This window comes from Aptenodytes forsteri, unplaced genomic scaffold (assembly GCF_000699145.1).
Source record: "Aptenodytes forsteri isolate BGI_AS27 unplaced genomic scaffold, ASM69914v1 Scaffold428, whole genome shotgun sequence".
In the NCBI taxonomy this organism is placed as follows: Eukaryota; Metazoa; Chordata; class Aves; order Sphenisciformes; family Spheniscidae; genus Aptenodytes; species Aptenodytes forsteri.
This window is the reverse complement of record NW_008794177.1, coordinates 118,280-135,571: the sequence shown is the minus strand read 5'-3', so window position 1 is coordinate 135,571 and position 17,292 is coordinate 118,280. Positions and strand designations below refer to the sequence as shown.

The 17,292-nt window shown below is 51.8% G+C and overlaps 1 protein-coding gene across 1 annotated transcript; it reads right to left on the bottom strand.

Moving 5' to 3' along the window:
• Positions 1 to 389: 389 nt before the first annotated feature.
• Positions 390 to 15,452, bottom strand: KLHL18 (kelch like family member 18). Its single transcript, XM_009284617.1, has 11 exons — positions 15,330 to 15,452; positions 14,635 to 14,712; positions 12,044 to 12,174; positions 11,712 to 11,852; positions 9,246 to 9,444; positions 6,957 to 7,117; positions 6,510 to 6,646; positions 5,288 to 5,510; positions 2,825 to 2,929; positions 2,453 to 2,564; positions 390 to 776 (listed from the first exon to the last, which is right to left on the bottom strand). The coding sequence occupies exons 1-11, from the start codon at positions 15,450 to 15,452 to the stop codon at positions 390 to 392; spliced, it is 1,797 nt and encodes a 598-aa protein (XP_009282892.1).
• Positions 15,453 to 17,292: the final 1,840 nt, after the last annotated feature.

The window sequence follows — 17,292 nt, the reverse complement described above, 5'->3', positions numbered from 1 at the left end:
CCACAACGGCACTTCCCGAAGGTGCCGCCGAAAGCAGACCGCAGGGCCGTTTGGAAAACCGACGGCGAGAGGAAGGACTCGCTTAGCCACAGCTCCGAGCACAGGCTAACGGGCGGCGGAGGGAGGCAGGCAGGTCCTCGCTCGCACCAGCGCATAGACCCACCCTATTTCAACACCTTTGATCTTTCGGGAGCCTCAGCCCAAAAAGCCAAGGGTGGGGATTGTTTTGTCAAGTTGTGTGTGTGTGTGTGTGTGTGTGTGTGTGTATGACACTTGAGCACCTGGAAGCGCACCTCTGTGGATACCACATCATGAAACGCTCTTCGAACCTCTCCCCAGATTGTCGTTGAAAAGACACCCCCCCCTCCCCACCCCAAAACGCTTTCTGCTCAGATGGTCAGGAGGGGTATGCAGCCCACGCCGACCCCTCCCTCGTGGCACACCATCGGGGCCATGAACGTCCAGCGGTTTGTCTCCGGGTCGTACATTTCTACCGAGCTGAGGTTGGACTGTCCGTCGTAACCCCCCACCGCGTACAGACGGCCACAGTTTGCAACGAGGGAGACGCGGCTCCTCCGGCTGTTCATAGGGACGATCAGGTACCACTGATCCGCCATGGAGCTGTAGACTTCGGCGATGCTGAGGAAGCCCGAGCCGTCGTAGCCTCCGCAGACGAACATCTTGCTGCCTAGCGAGGCTGCTCCGTGGCGGCAGCGCTTGTTGAGCATGCTGGCGACCGGGTGCCAGGTGGCCGTGTGATGGTTGTAGTACTCCACCTGCAGTCACAGAGAGCAGACAGCGTCAGGGGACCCTCGCTCGGGACCTACCGCGCGGCACAGATCACACAGACCGTTTCAACGCGCAACGGCAAGCCGGCTGGGGAACCCGGGTTTTGTTTCTTGATCTCACGCAATCATATTTCGTACCGTGGTTAAAGCTTTTCTGACATCCTGGATCTCAGCAGCCATCGCGTTTCACCCCGCTCCCTCTGACCTCAGCCCCGTAACTCACTGGCGAGCTGGAGCGGGTGAATGGGGAGAGACCACTCTCCCCACCCGATACGCTACAGAGACCACAGCAAATGCAGCTTTGAAGATGCTCCCTCTACCTCCCTCCCCTTTCACCAGCTTCTGCGTGGTGTTTTAAACAGGTATCTGAGCCTCAGCACCAAAAGGATTGAGCACCCTTCAATTAAAAGTTCAACTGCCACAGGATTGTGTCTCGATTTCAAGGTGCCAGTTTTCCTCACGCACACAAGATCACGCTGCTGCCCCAGGGCACAGCCAGCCAAAGCCCTGTCAGACCCGAGAGGTGCGTGTCCACGCTGTCCTTAACGTCCCCCTAAGTCTTCCCCGGCCCTAAGCGAGTCTCCCCGCTCTCTCCCGGCAGCAGATTTCAGCCGTAACACTTCAAGCTTTCCAGTTTCTCACGTCGGACAACCACCGCGCCCGAGGCGGTTCAGGGCTACGTCCTGCACCCCCTGGCAAAGGGTAGGCTTTCTTCCCTTCCTCCGCACAGTAAACTCTTCCACTTTCGGAAAAGGCCGACATCTCCTCCCTGTATATTTGTAGAAGAGCTATCTGGCACCTCAGGGGGGGAAAAAAACCCCAGCCAACCACCATTTTGTATCCCTTGCGTTTCTAGAGAGACCATTAGATGGACCCCTTCCGCAGGGACTCCCGCACTGCTCCAAACTTGTCACGCTCAGGAACGTGCTCAGACAAGGAGATTTGCAGTTCTTGGCTCTGGGGTACTTCAGGCTGCAGACAACAGCCTGCCCCTGATCTGCCGAGCGAGGCAGGAGTGGTTATTGCTACTCCCAACAGACCCTTCACCACAAATTTCTGAGAGCAGTGCATTAGTGACAGACCCAACTCGGATACAGCTCCCTGCGTTCTCTCTCCCGAGCGGACGAACGAGTCTTTTCTGTTCCGCATCGGGTTTTTCTTTAGAGAACGGGCGGAGAACTGAAAGGCAGAGCGGGTGGAAGAGGGCGAGCGGCCTCGTACCACCAACTCCCCCTGCTGTGAAGCTTGTTTCAAAGATAATCCGTTTCTGAAACTGAAGCCATCAAACAGGCACAGAAAGCAGAGGTAAGAGCCCGACATCTGGGATGCTTCAGAGCTCAAAGGGACGCAATGATACGGTGACTTAAAAAGTGAAGCAAGTAGGGAGACAACAAAATGCACTAACTCGATCCTTTTGGCGCTGGGGGAATAAGAGCAGCACTTCCAGCCCAGTTCCCAGTGGGTACCTGGCTAGCTCATTTCATCCTGAGCAAGAAGGGCAGCCCTGGAAATGACAGAGATTTGGTGGGGCAAACACTTACGGCACTTTGGGTGCACGGCGAAAGGGCACGGAGCCTTCCCAGCCCCAGCCTGACCTTTCGGCTACCAGCAGCAGATTTAATTTCTCCACAAGGCTGGCAGGAACCCGCGCCCCGCAGACTTACGCTGTTGAAGATCTGTAGGCCGTCGTGCCCTCCCGATACGTAGATCCGGCCCTCGAAGACGGTGACTCCGGCGGCGCTGCGGTTGGAGCTCATGGGGGTCACCACCGTCCACCTTGCCGGGAGAGGGGACAGGTTAGCGAGGGTTCCGGTAAATCTCCTTTCACCACCGATTTTATTTAAACCGTGGTTTTGTTCGCTTGCATCCAGGTAAACTCTTGCGAGGAGGGATGCTGCTCCGCTGTCAGGATATAAAGGCTTTTCCACAACATTCAACACGTTTCTTTTACAGCCCAGACGCCCAGCGGTGCCACGGCACGGCACTACCCTAGCAGCAAACAGACGGATAAGCTGTAGGGCACGAAGAGCTCTTACTTGTTTGTTTCTGGAGAATAGGACTCCACGGAATTGAGGGATGAGTTTCCATCGTATCCACCACATACGTAGATCTGGCCATCCAGCACCACTGTTCCCATGGCGCTGCAAGGAACAGCAGGACCCCGTGAGATGGCCGGAGGTGCTGCCACACCGTCCGTAACGCAGCTAAATCTGCACAGCCTGCCTCGCCTGCTGCCTGCCATCACCTCCTCCACCACACCACACCTCCTCCTCTTCCCCTTGCTTCACCTCCAGGCCGCCCAAGCGCTCAATCCCATCCGAGCGCTGGGTCTCACAGGTCACGAAAGACGCTCGCGGTGTGAGCGCACCCTGTTTTCCTCATCAAAGGAACTACACCAAAACACAGGGAGAAATTTTGACCCAGATCATGGGTCAAAATCCCAGCAATTCCGGCTTCCCATGAAGGGCCTCCCCACTGCTGCCGGTCGGAGAGAACTCTGGCGAGGGACATCACTGCAGTCTCAGGAGATGCACTAGTCGCTGTCAAACGTAGAGCTCGTTAAACCAAGGTGCCTGACCCTGTCACTACACCTTGTAAAGCACCTATTTGGCTGACAAAGGCTATCGAATGGGACGCTTCGGACAAGAGACCAGAATCCCACCTTGAAAACGTAGTCAAAGCTTCTCATAAAAGCTCAGCCACACAATCCTCAGTGATAATCCTTCAGTTTTGGGCCCCTCACTACAAGAAGGACGTCGAGGTGCTGGAGCGTGTCCAGAGAAGGGCAACGAGGCTGGTGAGGGGTCTGGAGAACAAGTCTGATGAGGAGCGGCTGAGGGAACTGGGGTTGTTTAGCCTGGAGAAGAGGAGGCTGAGGGGAGACCTCATCGCTCTCTACAACCACCTGAAAGGAGGTTGTAGCGAGGTGGGGGTCGGTCTCTTCTCCCAAGGAACAAGCGACAGGACGAGAGGAAACGGCCTCCAGTTGTGCCAGGGGAGGTTTAGATTGGACGTGAGGAAAAATGTCTTTCCTGAAAGAGTGGTGAAACATTGGAACAGGCTGCCCAGGGAAGTGGTGGAGTCCCCATCCCTGGAGGTATTTAAAAGACGTGTAGATGAGGCGCTGAGGGACATGGTTTAGTGGGTGGTGGTGTTGGGTCGACGGTTGGACTCGATGATCTTAGAGGTCTTTTCCAACCTCAATGATTCTATGATTCTATAAAACCCCAGCGCTACAGCCGGAGCCGAGCAGTTTGTACAATAACTGACGGTTTCCTCCACACAAGAGCATCCAACGCCTGTTCTGCTTGGCTTCAAGGCAGAACGACCCAATCGTGGAAGAGCAACTGCCTCTCACGGTGGGAAAAGCTCCCAGGAACCTCACTGCTATGGAAAAAAAATGAGCTTTTCCACTACAAATCGGAACCTTGTGCCCAGGATTTCATGTACTCGGCTGCTTGCAGCGTGCTCTTCCCAAGCGATCAACGTCTTGGACGACAAAAAAACCCAAACCAGACAAACCACCGTGGCAAAGAAGCGCTGCAAAGCTTGCAGAAAAGCGAACAGTTTAACAACTCTCAGCGACCAGGCATGAGGGCAAAGAAAACCGCAGCCGCAACCCTGGATGCCAGGAAGATGTTTAAACGTGGAAGCAGCTACCGTCTTGTGGTGGGGAGGGCAGGACGACCACACAACTTAATAGGTGGGTTTTCAAAAATAACACAGGGTAAGCTCCCAAACCCAACCACAAAGCGACCTCCAGGCCGGTCGTGAACTGCGCAGCTCTGCTCGTCAAACACAAACACCTTCTGTTTAGCTGTGAACTCCTCTCCCTGCACGATAAAAATACTCCCCTCCTTCCCAGCTATGATTCTCTTACGCTTTCTGGTAGGGAAAGAAGATGCCAGCACCGGACAGAGATGGTAAAATGGGTTTATTTGACTCCTGGCAGCACAGGAGTTCCCTACGCGGTGCCCCCCAGTGCTTTACCTACCGTCTAGTATCACAATATGAAGAAATGGGGCTCTGACCACCTCCTCTGGGACTCCAGTTCAAACCCTCACAGACCTCACCAGCAGAACCTCACTCTCTTTTACTTTGATGTCACTCCTTGGTGCCACCAAAACGGAGAGATCTCTCTAGCTTACAGCCCACGCTGCTCAGCTGCTTTTTACTTACTGAGGCCTTAACGGCTTTCCTTGTAAAATTAATGCTGTGATGCACAGGTATAACTTTGTTGAGCTGCTGACAGTTGTCCCCTCTTACCAGCAAGCAGTGCCCAGACTCAGCATGACCTGCCCGCCCCAAATGTGGCCAAGCAAATCCCACCTGCTTCCATACTGCTCCACTCCTCCTTTTTCTTTCGCTGCTTCCCCACACGTGAAATTCTCGTCTGCCGTCCACCACCACCCAACACCTCCAGCCTTCCTACAACCTCATTTTTTTCCCCTCCCCTCTTGCTCCAAAGGTCCCCTTCCCACTGAGCGAGCTGCAAATACCTTCGCTTGCTGTTCATACTTTCCACTTTGGACCAGGAATCCATCTCTGGGTTGTAAACCTCCACAGTGCTCAGCCTTAGCTGACCGTCGTAGCCGCCAATGGCATAGAGCAGTCCGTTCACCACCGCTACCCCAACTCGGCTCCGGGCTGTCGTCATCGGCTGGCACTTCTCCCAGCGGTTGGCAATGGGATCAAAGACTTCCACCACATTCAGCGAGTCACCTGCATAAAAATTTGCTACTCAAATTAAAAGAGGGAGACCTGACCGTTCTAGCAAGCTTGCCTGAAGCAGAGGCACGTGAGGGATAAGCGGTCGCCGCTCTGACCCCAAAGATGGGGCCGACACAGGGACCTTGCCTGCTCTTCTCTGGGAAAAAGGCTAGGATCTCACACATCCTAGTCTGGGCTCTCACACGTCCTATTCCAGCCTCCCTGCTTCCACGTCAAAGTCAAGTCAGAGGCATTTCCCAGCCACATCCCTACTCAGCCCCGCAAAGAGAGCCTGCTCTGAAAAATTCACGTAAGCTGCACTCCACAACGCAGAGAGATTGTGGAGAGTTTCCAAGCTTGCCCTGTACCGTAAGACTTGACAAGTCCCAGGCTGTGGAAGCGGGGCCTCCTATGACCTCAAAGGGGCAGCAGAGACCTGCAATGTCACGTCCGTTGGCGTCGCCCCTTCCTGGGAACGCAGCTTCCCTATAGGATAAATCAGCCGTGTCGTGGTGTGACTGGGGCACGAATCCCACCGGGCAGCGCCCGGCACGCACCTGCCATTCAGCCCCCACACCCCAGGTTAACCAGGTCGGTTGAGGCTCCGGCAGATAGTTTCACGAACGCTTTCTGTCCCCTTTTTTACGCTATGGCTAGGCTCATGCAAGCACACCGTGTCTGCATGTGTGATCCCACAACCCCGCCAACATCAGCCCGATACCTCCGAGTTCTGCTTGTTGCCACAGGCAAGGACACCATCCTCAAAATGCTGATTCTTTAAGATACGCAAGAATAGCTGTCCCAAATAAACCTGACCTAGACAGAGTTTCTAGCTGGAAGATGTTAAACTATGGGCACAGCCACCTTGAGCATTTCAGTGGAAGGGTCAAAGTGCCGCACAGAGGAGGAGAAACTGCTCAACGCTTCACGTGAGGGAAGTTCAAGATCCCACCGTCCTACCCAGCAAACTACGCTGCTCTCTCCACTGCAGGGAGTGGATATGCAAGGTACCTGCTGAGTTAAGTCCTCCAACAGCATAAATCAATCCTGCAATTGATGTACAGCACCGAGGACGGGTCTTGAACGCTGGGAGGTGTGGCCGGCGCTCTGGCATGAGGTGATAATCTTTTGCCTCATCAACTAGATCCCTGAAATCAAAGCCAAAAAGTTAAAGAGCTTGGCTGATATGATGAAATCTGACTGTCTTAAGTCAGATCAGGATTCAAGCAACTGACTTCCCCCCCCCCGCCATGGCCAATGCTTCTAGAAGACAACGTGGCCCTGCTGCCAGGTTAAAATTGGGGAGGGTGCTTTGTTTCTTTTGCTGCGTGAGGTGCTCTGTCCACAGAAAGAGAGAATTTCAGTCTCCAAGACTGCTAAACCACATTCCTGCTACCTCCACCCCACTGAGGGCCACCATCCCCTGGGTGGTTTTCTGACCCCACGTCCAAGCCTCACCTGCATTTGTGGCAGCAACGGACCAGGTCATCTTGTTGCACACGGTCAGTGAGAAACTGAGGTCGACAAAGGGGTAGGCGGATTTTGGACAGGAGCTCAGGCAGGAACGACTCTCTCTGGTCTCGGTCGTACCGTATCCAGGCTAACGCAGCTTCAAACACCTACGGAAGAGAGGCACAGGAAGCTGGAGTTTTGGGGTGGTTGTTTTTGGGGTTTTTTTTTTTTGCAAGTTCCTACTGCTGCCTGTTGTCCGATGGAAAAGAAACCACATATTGACAACGATCTTCCCCTGATCTCAGATGACACAGTTTCAGGGCGGAACAGCGATGCTCTGCATTGCACCAGAGGGCTCTCCTGCCGCGTGATGCTCGGGTGGCTTAGCTTTGGCATTGCTTTCTCCGCCTCCGAGTTAGTCTGCAATAATACTGATCTATTGTCCCGTGGGACGGTATGTTTAGTACGAACATTTGCAGGGAGATGAGGGAGCCGGGAAGAGAGTTTTGTTGGAGGAGGTGGGACAGAATGCAAAACCTTGTTTATGTAGTGTCAAAAATCAGCAAACCGGGGGAGAAGAAGAGAGAACGGTGGTGCTCTATGAAAACCAGAAGACAGTTTTGATGAGAGGGATCCATCTGTTAACTTTGGATAACTACACAATAGACGTCTAGAGCTGAGCTGGCCTCTCTAGGCTCCCTTTGCGGACACCGGAGAGGCAGACCTCTTCAAAGCACAGTTCACCTGCCCTGTTTTGGATGACTCCAGATTACAACGGGAGCCTGGTGACGAGTTTAATTGGAGAGACATACTCCTTGGTTCACAGGACTCTCACAGTTAAAGCCTGAGCTGGGTTGTCCTACACTCTTGCGCTCACATCCAGATGGCTGCATTCAAGTCCCATCACTGTCACCCAAGGCAGAGCTCCCACTGAGCACAGCGTCCCCAGCAGTCGCACTGACCAGGGGTCGCACTCCAAAGCCAACGTCACACACTGCAGCCTCGTCTCTGCTCACACGTTCAGCTCAGGGAGATCACAAACCCGCAGCAGTCTCCCAGGAGCTGCAGGAGAACTGGTCGCTGTGGTCATGGCCACCACCTCGCAGACCAGCCGCCCTCCTGTGGCTGTAGAGAAAAGGCCAGCAGTACCACTGACCAGACCAAAATTATTAAGTCCTTATTTTACGGTGGAGATCTGGAGTCTCTCACATTGCCTCTTGAGGCTTTCAGTGCAAAAAGTACTTCTTCAACAGCACCATGGTGAGCTTAAAAACAAACAAACAAACAAACAAACAACTTCCACTCCACAAGGCGCTTTATGACCGGCAGATAGGCTATGCCGCACTAAAATACTGCCATTTCTGAAGAGGGGGCTGGGAGCTGTCAGGGCACGAGGAAACATCACCGGGGACAGACTCGTTGGACTTCTACCTGCTCCACAAAGGATCCACGTGGAAAAAAAACCAGCAAGAGACAAACTTGCGGTATGATACAGCAACGTGGCTGGAATGTGAAGCAGGTTCCCCTCCTTTCCCATTTCAGGGCCATTTCAGACAGCCTGATTAACGAAGCACTCCCTTACCCTACATGGAGACAGCTGTAGGTCTGCTTTTCGTTTGTCACCTCCTTAGTAACCTCCTCAGAAAGAGCAGGACAGATTTCCTGGCTCGAGGACAAGTTCTGTTTCTCCTGCAGACTGTCAGCCCAGCACCGATGGATTCTCAAGGCTGTTGAAATGTCCTAGAGTTGCTCAGCCCTGCTTTCTGTTTTTTTCTAGGAACAAGACAGTCTAGAGGAGCCTCTTGAGGGCAAATTCAGTGGAACGTTCGTTATAAAAATGCCGCAGCAAATTCTTTACACCTCAAAAGCACTCCTCTGGACTTGAACGTGAGCTCTGTGAGGAAGGGCTCCCTGCTACTGCCCACACCCTCAGCCTCTCTTCCCCAGGACCAGCAACTTATCGACAGTAAGGGGCACAGCTGAAGGTCCTCAGGACCCACCAGGTCTCTGTCACGGATGAATCGAAACACCTCAAAACAACGTTTTGCAAAATCTGTGGTCTGAGAAACTCTACCAGGCATTTCTCAAAGCAAGGTAACATCGGCAGCACAGAGAAGAAGCGGGGCTCAGGGAGTCATCATAGCTCTGTCTAGCACCTCTTAGTGTCCCCACTGTGCCAGGACATCTCGGCTTCATTCAGACCAGGAATAGGGTCGTATCCCTTTCCACTCCCAAGCAACCAAAAACCCTCCAAAGGAAAAACTACCTCTGCTGAGACCTACACCAGGTACGCACCTGCTCTTCAGACTTCACGTTCAGCTCATCCCTAGAAACGAGCTCCAGGACATCTTCAAAAGGCAGTGCCAGGAACTCTTCGGACATGGATACCTCCACGAAGTGCTGGTGAATGAAGCTGTTGGCAGCGTCGTAGAGCACCGCGCACATCATCGTCTCTGCGAACTGCCGCACTCCCAGACAGTTCTTGGGGTGAAGCCTGGGAAAGGGGGAAAAGGAGAGCGAAAGCAACGTCGGTTTAATGGAAGGATAGAAAGAATTACAAACAGGTTCAGTGAAGCAATGCAAGCCTCAGAGGATATGTGATGCAGTGAGAGCCACAGCTGTGTCCTCTTCAACGATGGCAGGTTCCAGCCCACTGATGAACGCATCTACACAGAGATCTGAAGGTGAATCCACAGCAGAGCCAGAGGATGGAAACCACAACTTGAAAACCTCTCCCGAGACCTGCCAAAGAGCCACTGGACAGACTCAGCTGGCTCTGCGTGAAGGCTGCAGGTTGTCAGTTGAGGGGAAGCGTGAGGCTCTGCACAGCAATCCCTCCCTCCCACATCTCGGGGGGCCTGGGCTGTGCATCTAGCACCTTCTTTTGTTTTTGGTTTTGGGTTTTTTTTTGTTTTTTAACTCCAGTATTGGGCAAAGCTGGATTCAAGCACACTGCGCAAGTACCAGTCATCGGCCTCTGTTTTTCATCTTACATCTTTTCTAAGTACTACAGAACAGCATCTGTTACAGCTTCATAAAGCCATTTCCTGAGATTAAGGAAGCTTTATCAGCAAAGATGCTTTTTCAACTGGAGCTTAGACAGTGAGAAGTACTGCTGCAGATCTAAGCCTCTCTCCAGCACAGCCAAACAGCCACTGCATAAAGCTGCTCAGTGGCATGAAGAAGCTGGAGAAGACGACATTCATTGCAGTCATGTGCTCTACAGAAACAGGTATGTGTCCTGGACACTCCCGTCCAAACAAGAAGCCCTGCCCAGTTCAACAAGAGCCAAGAGCTGCGTTGTTTTGCAGCACTAATCATCAGATACTAAACTAAATACTACCTGTACGTCGAAAATACCTTGGGCTCTGATGGTTTCGGTGTCTAACGGTCTGCAAAAGCCGGGCTCAGCTGTCGACAGCGGTGTCCGGACGCACGCGAGGATGCGACGTCGCTTGCGTCCACTTTGGGGAAGGCACCCTCGCTTACTGCCCTGTACTGCGCTAAGAGCAAACACACAGCGCTGACGGCAGGGGACCCTCACGCGGGGATGGCTCTCAGGGCTCACACAGGGCTTGGTTACAGCACTGCGGACCTGTCTGTGCACGGGGGCCTAAAAGTATCCCAGATCTTAATTCCATTTAAGAATGAGAGCTCAGCGTGCGTGCTCCAGCTCTTGAGGATGGTCAGAGTCCACCGATTTTCTTGTTATTAATCAAAAGTGACAGGACTTCATTTAGGACACCCAGTTGCTCCTGGTAGATTTGGGAGAACTGTAGCAGCTAAATCTGAGAAACCAAGTCACCTCGCTTAATCTAGATACAGATACAACCACCTAAAGCTAGCAGGGACTCAAAAATCAATGCAATCCATTTCTTTCCAGCTCGGTGTCATATCCAGTACCTCAAATAAAATGTTTTTGCAAGAAGAATGAATACTCTGTAATCTTACGTAACTTAATTTTAAACGAACTGCAGAAAGGCAGGATGCACAGGGGACTGAAAACTGAGACATCCTAAACACACAGGAAAAACATTTTTTTCTCCCCGACCCATGGTTTTAGGATACCTCTATTTAGAAGTAAAGAAAAATAACTGGCTGAGATGTTCCACGTATTTGGTAGGTATGTTTAATATCACGCCACGGAATACAGTGAACAGCTGCAGAGAAATCAAGCTGGGGAAGGGAGGGGGAATTAGACACGTAAGGCTCCCTGGCAGGATCTGAAGATGTGTGCGGTACGTTTCCAAAGAACAGCCCAGCTTTTCCGTTTCCAGCTGATGCTGCTGGAACAATCTTGCAGCCGAACACCAGCGAGGGAATTGAAAAACCTGGGACCAATTTAAGGCTCTGCCACAGCTTCCCGTCCAGCTCCTTGGCCGAGTCCCTTTGTTCCTCCCCTCTCACACACGCAACAGCAGGAAGGATAATTACTGCGAGGGTGGGTTCGTTAGCGGCAGTCACGCACCGCTGTGATGGGTAACCAGCTAGCTAACTCTTAAAAAGGGAAACGTTCACTCAGTTTTGCTCTAGGTATTAATTCCCATGGCTGGCCAAGGCCTTATATCGTGCCCCAGCTGTAGCATCTTATAAGCCAGATAAGTTATTTCACAGGCAATGAGAATGGCGAGTCCCGGGAGACGCAGACCTCCTTATCACACGGGCCGGAGACATCCCACTTATTCCCAAGCGGGGACGCAGGTGACTAAAACCTTGCTGCTGTTGGTGAGCAGTAAGCACAGCCGAAAGACACCCCCTTACCTCTCTCTGAGGAAAGTGCAGCAAGCATCTTTGATGTTCTGCAGCTGAAGGAAACTCGCCCCCATCAGCAGAGACTGGACATTCTGCTGATCTATTGCCAGGTGGCCGTTGTAGGCAAAGTTGATCAGAGCCTCAAGTGCACTAAACAAGGGGGAGAAAGGGCAGAATTTATTAACAATTAACCTAGCAGGGGACACGACTAACAGAAAAACCTTTTCTAGTGCCACGCACACAGAGGGTAGGCTTTCGAGCCTTGCACGCACAACGCCGAGGCCCGCAGAGCGCTCGCGGTCCCCTCTGGGTATCCTCGCTCGCGTGCCTTGGGATGTTACCTGGGATCCATCCCCTGCATGACAATCTCATCCTGCTTGCACTCCATCATGTCGTTGGTGAACATGGCATGGAAGTACGGGATAGAAGCTGCCAGCACGATCCGGTGAGCACTGAATTTATGGTCCCCTACCTAAAAGGAGAGAAAAGGGGAAGGAGGGAAGGTCAGCTCCATCCACCACCAGCCGCACGGTCCAGATGATTCACTGTAGCACAGCTCTGCCAGCCCAGCAGTAACAGAGGGCTGAAAGTTGGACAATTTCCATTTGCAGACAGGACAGCAGCCTGTCTCTTAAACGCAAACTTTTGAATCCAGTTTTCCAGCCTCATAAGCCACCACGAGTGGTCAAGCGGGCAAAGATAAAACAGTATTACAGCCCAAGAGCGGGTCGTCTCCAGATTGCCAACAGAGAACGGCCAGGTCCACAGAACCACGTGTTTACACAGATCAACTCGGTATTCAACCGCACGCGCAGGTTTCAAACCCAGATCTGCTTCCCCCAGCTGCTCGGGGCGGAAAACGCTCACCCGTGGCCCTGCTTCAGATAACACCCTGCCCCTAACAGCTGGCAATCACCGATCCCACATCACCCGTCCGATCCCGCGACACCCCGAGCACAGCCGGGAAGGCTCAACCCCAGTCCTGGACTGCAATTAAAGCTGGATGACGCGGCCGCCCGTTTCCTCTTCCTTAGCTCTTCCTCTGAACCGATGACCGGCTTACAGGTTAAATCCCCTTCTTCTCGGCCAGCCATCACGTACCTTCAGCTTCCGCTCAGAGCCAGTCAACCTTCACTACAACCTAGAGGCTCATATGGGCTCATCGTCTTTAAATCTCTGCAGGTTCACTTTCACCAGCTTTGCTATACCTGCTCACATTTATATCCTCCGAAGAACCTTCCCGAGCTATAGAGCGAGGCTTGGAAGGGGCTTCTCGCATCGGATTCCAATTCTCACTCCTGCAGACGCTACACAATATTTTATCCTCTTCAGGATAAAATTTGCTTTATTTATTGCAAAAATAAAGGATTTTTGCAATCCTTTATTGCAAAAGGATAAATTTGCAAGAATCAGCAAAGTGATTCTTTGCTCTGATCACTTCTCTCTGTTGGGTCAGAGCTTCCCCCCCCCCCATTTTCCAGGCTAACCTGACTCATACCAGTCTATGCCCATCTGAGCTTGTGCAGAACTGCCCTTTTCCCCTCACTTAAGCAGTATTTTTCCCTTTTGAGCTTTGTTTTGCTGGGACAAACAAGCTGGCACAGCAGGTCCTCTACTCTCCAGGTCATCCAAGAAGCCCTCCTCTTCTCCTCTGCACTTCTCTACAAAAAGCTTCATCACCCTTTCATGTCTAGGCAGTTTATTAACAAAAACGTTGCTTGCATTCAGGGTTTTCGTGGTTCCCCAGAGTACCTTGCCTCTCCCTCTAGGCCCAGAGCTCTCACACCCAGTAAATACGACTTGCTGGGAATTTAGAAAGCAAAATTCCTGACACATTAAAAAAAAAAAAACAAAAAAAAAGAGAGAGAAAAAACAACAAGAGAGGAATCGGGTGCTATGAGAGATGCATAAGCAAGCGGTGGGATTTTTATTTTTTTCTTTTTAAACAAAAGCATACTCAACTGCCACAAATGCTGTTACAAGATTTTTTAATTTTTTTTTTTAAAACCAGCTTGACCACCCAGCTGCTCGCTGTGCGTGCCTGCCTGCACGACGACTGGGACTCACAAACATTTAGCGTGTGGTCAGCTCACAGCGCTGCGTGCCTCGGCTGCAGGGGCAAGTCTCCTCTGCCCGAGCTTCCCAATTTAAAATTGTGCTGCAAACATCCAGTCCAACAGCTTCCACGACTTGCTCCAGCCTGGCAACGGCAGGGCCACTTTCGGAGAGCCTTGCCTCTGTCCTGGTCAGCTTAGGTGTGCCTGAACCCCCGCCCATGCTGTCCACTGTGCCTGGATTACCCTGCACAAACCCCGTTGTCCTGGATTTTGCAGAGTTCCCGATGCCCAGAGCAAAAGCAGCAAGTGAAACGGTATGGACTATTACAGCTCAATGGAAAAAAAGCCTCACATATATACTTGTACGGTGACTTGTTAGCTCAAGATGGGTAAAGCCCAATATCAATCTCTTCTACTAACCCAAAACCACATCTAAAACATCTCAAAGGCTCCAAGACTTCAGAGAGCTGTGCTACAAACACCAGCAAATACTCTGCTGCTCTGTTCCCTTCCCTGCTAACTCAGTCACTAATTTATCTCGTGCTTTACCTCTACCTCCTGCCCTCCTGTGCCAGCATCGAGCAGAAGACGACGAGCTCCTGAGACAGCCGAGCAGGAGCCAGACCGCGGTGGAGAAAGAGGCAGGAATAAGAGAGCTTGCTTGGCAGACGAGGGCTAAGATGATGTTCCAGGAGAGAGGGGGAAGAAGCAGGAAAGAATAAGGTAACGAAAGCAAGAGGATGGATATTTTATAGCAGCGAGCTGGTAAGGACAAGCATGGAAGTTAAGACAACGGCTCTATCAGTGCTACAGCAGCAAGTGCTGGACCACAGTATGGGCACAGCCCGTGCTCCCTCAACGTGCAAAACCATCACCCGGTTGCCTGTGTGCACGCAGTAGGACGAGGCATCTCTGGCAAAAGGAGTCGAGACCGCTAAGGCTCGCAAAGGAGCCTGTGGTCAAAGAGGGGACTGAGCTCAAGGCCACAAGCCCCAGCCCTGTCTGAGCAACAAACATTTGCAGTGCAGGGTTCCCCACCCTGACTTTACACAGCCTCTTGTGAGTGCAGACTCTGGCCTGGCCTCTCCAACACAAGAGGTTTAAAAATACTTATAAATAACACCGAGTTTAATGAGAAAAGTCCATAAGAGGAAGGAAGCGACTCAAGAACCTGCGCACCCCTGAAAGCTGACAAAACCTCACCGCGTCCACGGCTGTGGGGTTTTCATTTCCTTACTCCGCACGGCCACCCGCCAAGCCGAGCACACGTGCACACGAACACCTTTGCTTCTGTTCGTCTCTCCCTGTAAGCGAGCGACCAAGGCGCTGCTCGTCAGAGAAGCACAAGAGGCACAGGATTAAGAGAGGTGAAGAAAGGAGACTTGGGTGCTGAAGCTCTTTGTTTGGGACTTCTCGCTGGGGAAAGGTTTACGTACGACCAGCCGCAACCTGGTTGACCGCGATGACTAACTCGCTGCTCAGCCTGTCCGCGTTCCAGCCCCGAGGCTCAGAAACGCCAGACCTGCTCGGCAAGCTCCGCACGCTCCGGCACTTCCCGGCCCCTTCCTACCCCACGGACGAAGCCGCTCCGCCAGCCGTGCCTGCGGTAGCTGCTCCCGGCCCAGCCCGACGAGGAATAAACACCGGTGAAGCTAACGAAATGGGTCTCGTTATTTACATACCTTAACGCCATACCTCTCGTGCATTGCACACAACGCCCGCCAGCCTGGGACGTCCCGCACAGACCCGGCAGAAGCTGCGGGAGGACTCTGGTAGCTCGGCGGCAGGACCTGCCCTGTCCTTGTTACTTCCCCAGCTCCTCACCGCCACGTGCAGAGCAAGGGCTAAGCGTTACCAGCGTCGTTTCGGAGCTGGGGGACTGACACCACCGCTAAAGCAACAGATACATGCCCACGGATGAAGCCTGCAGCACAAGAGAGGTTTGTTTCTTGGTCAAGGGCAAAGGGCTGATTAAAAACTCCAGGCTATTTTCTTTCATGCGAGATGCATTTCTTCTTTAATTCCCCCCCCCCCCCAAAAATGTTCTCAACTAAAGGGCAGAGGACTGCAGTGCTGGCAGTCACCGACCAGGAGCCAGCCTGGAGTACCCAGCTTCCGCAGGGAAACCCCTTCCTGGGCATCTCAAACATCCCAAAACACAGGAAAGCTCCATTTTTGCTTTCAATATTACTCTGGCTCGAAACAAGGTGAAAGAACAAGGCCTCATATCTCTAAAATTTTGAAAGACGTTGTGGTGCCTGGAAGGAAGTCAGTCCAGCTGCAATACTCACTTTGGTTTAATATCTCTCTCAACTACAAGACGCGTTTGGATGAGCGTTCCCATCTAGGCAGTGCAGAATGTGGTTGAGTGTGCAAGAAAAACATTTTAGTTGAATTTCATTTCCACCCAAACACAATTTGCCAAAAATCGCAGCCATTCAAATGTCATCTCACCTTTTTAAAAACAAAAAGTAGTATTAAAATTGAATAGGCACCTATTAAAACGATACACCTGCTTCAAACGCATACGGCGATCCTCTAGTTATAACCACAGTTAACCTTATAACTAAAGCTAACACCAATTTCAACAGCAAAGTGATATTTACTCAAACCAAGCCTACAGTGTCACCCAACAATGCGAAAAAGCCCTCTGTTTCAGAATATAACTGTAAAGTACAAAAGCAACACCAGCTTGAAATGTATTTTCAAAAGAGATTTAGTTTTAAAACGGATCTGTGTGTCGGAAAGCCATCTAAGCCATGGTTAAATTCACCGATTTCAGTCGTTGGGATTTATCCAGCCTGCTGTGCCCTGGGATTTCCCAACCCTCGAGCACGGCTCAGGCTTCCCTCTCCCCCTCTGCCAAGCGCAAGGTCGATCAGCGCTTCCCACGTCCTTCGCCAGTGCTGCATTTCTCCGCGTGCCATCGTGCTGTCACTCTCTGGGCAGCGGTGAAGGACCGTGGCACGTAGACAGCCACCGGTAACGTCACCGCTGAACCAGACAAATACTGTCTGCAACCGCCTGACCTTTTTCTTCCGAGGAGTTCAACGCTGCAGCTCCAGACCTCTGCCTCCTGCTCGCAGCACAAGACCTTTTTTTTTTTTTGACCTTGCCTCTCTGATGGATGCATATATTAAACTGCATCTCCACTGCCTGCATTTCTCCCTGTCCTGGTTCCGGCTGGGATAGAGTTAATTTTCTTCCTAGTAGCTGGTACAGTGCTGTGTTTTGGATTAGACTGGGGAAGCATCTAAGCTGGTTGAGGTGACTGACAACTCCAACTACTGTTTTAATTTGCTTATAAGATTTTTCTATTGCTCACCTACAAAGTGGTAATTTTCCAGGGATCGCAAATCATAAATGTGTTCTCTGGCACTTGTAACAACACGCTCTGATCCATTCCTTATGAGGTAAGCTAGGAGCAGCAAAGACTATAAAAATACAAAGCACCTTATGATTGCATGAACAAAAGCTCTATCTTTTTTTTTTTTTTTAAAAGCAATAGAAAACCATCCCCCCCTCCCCACATT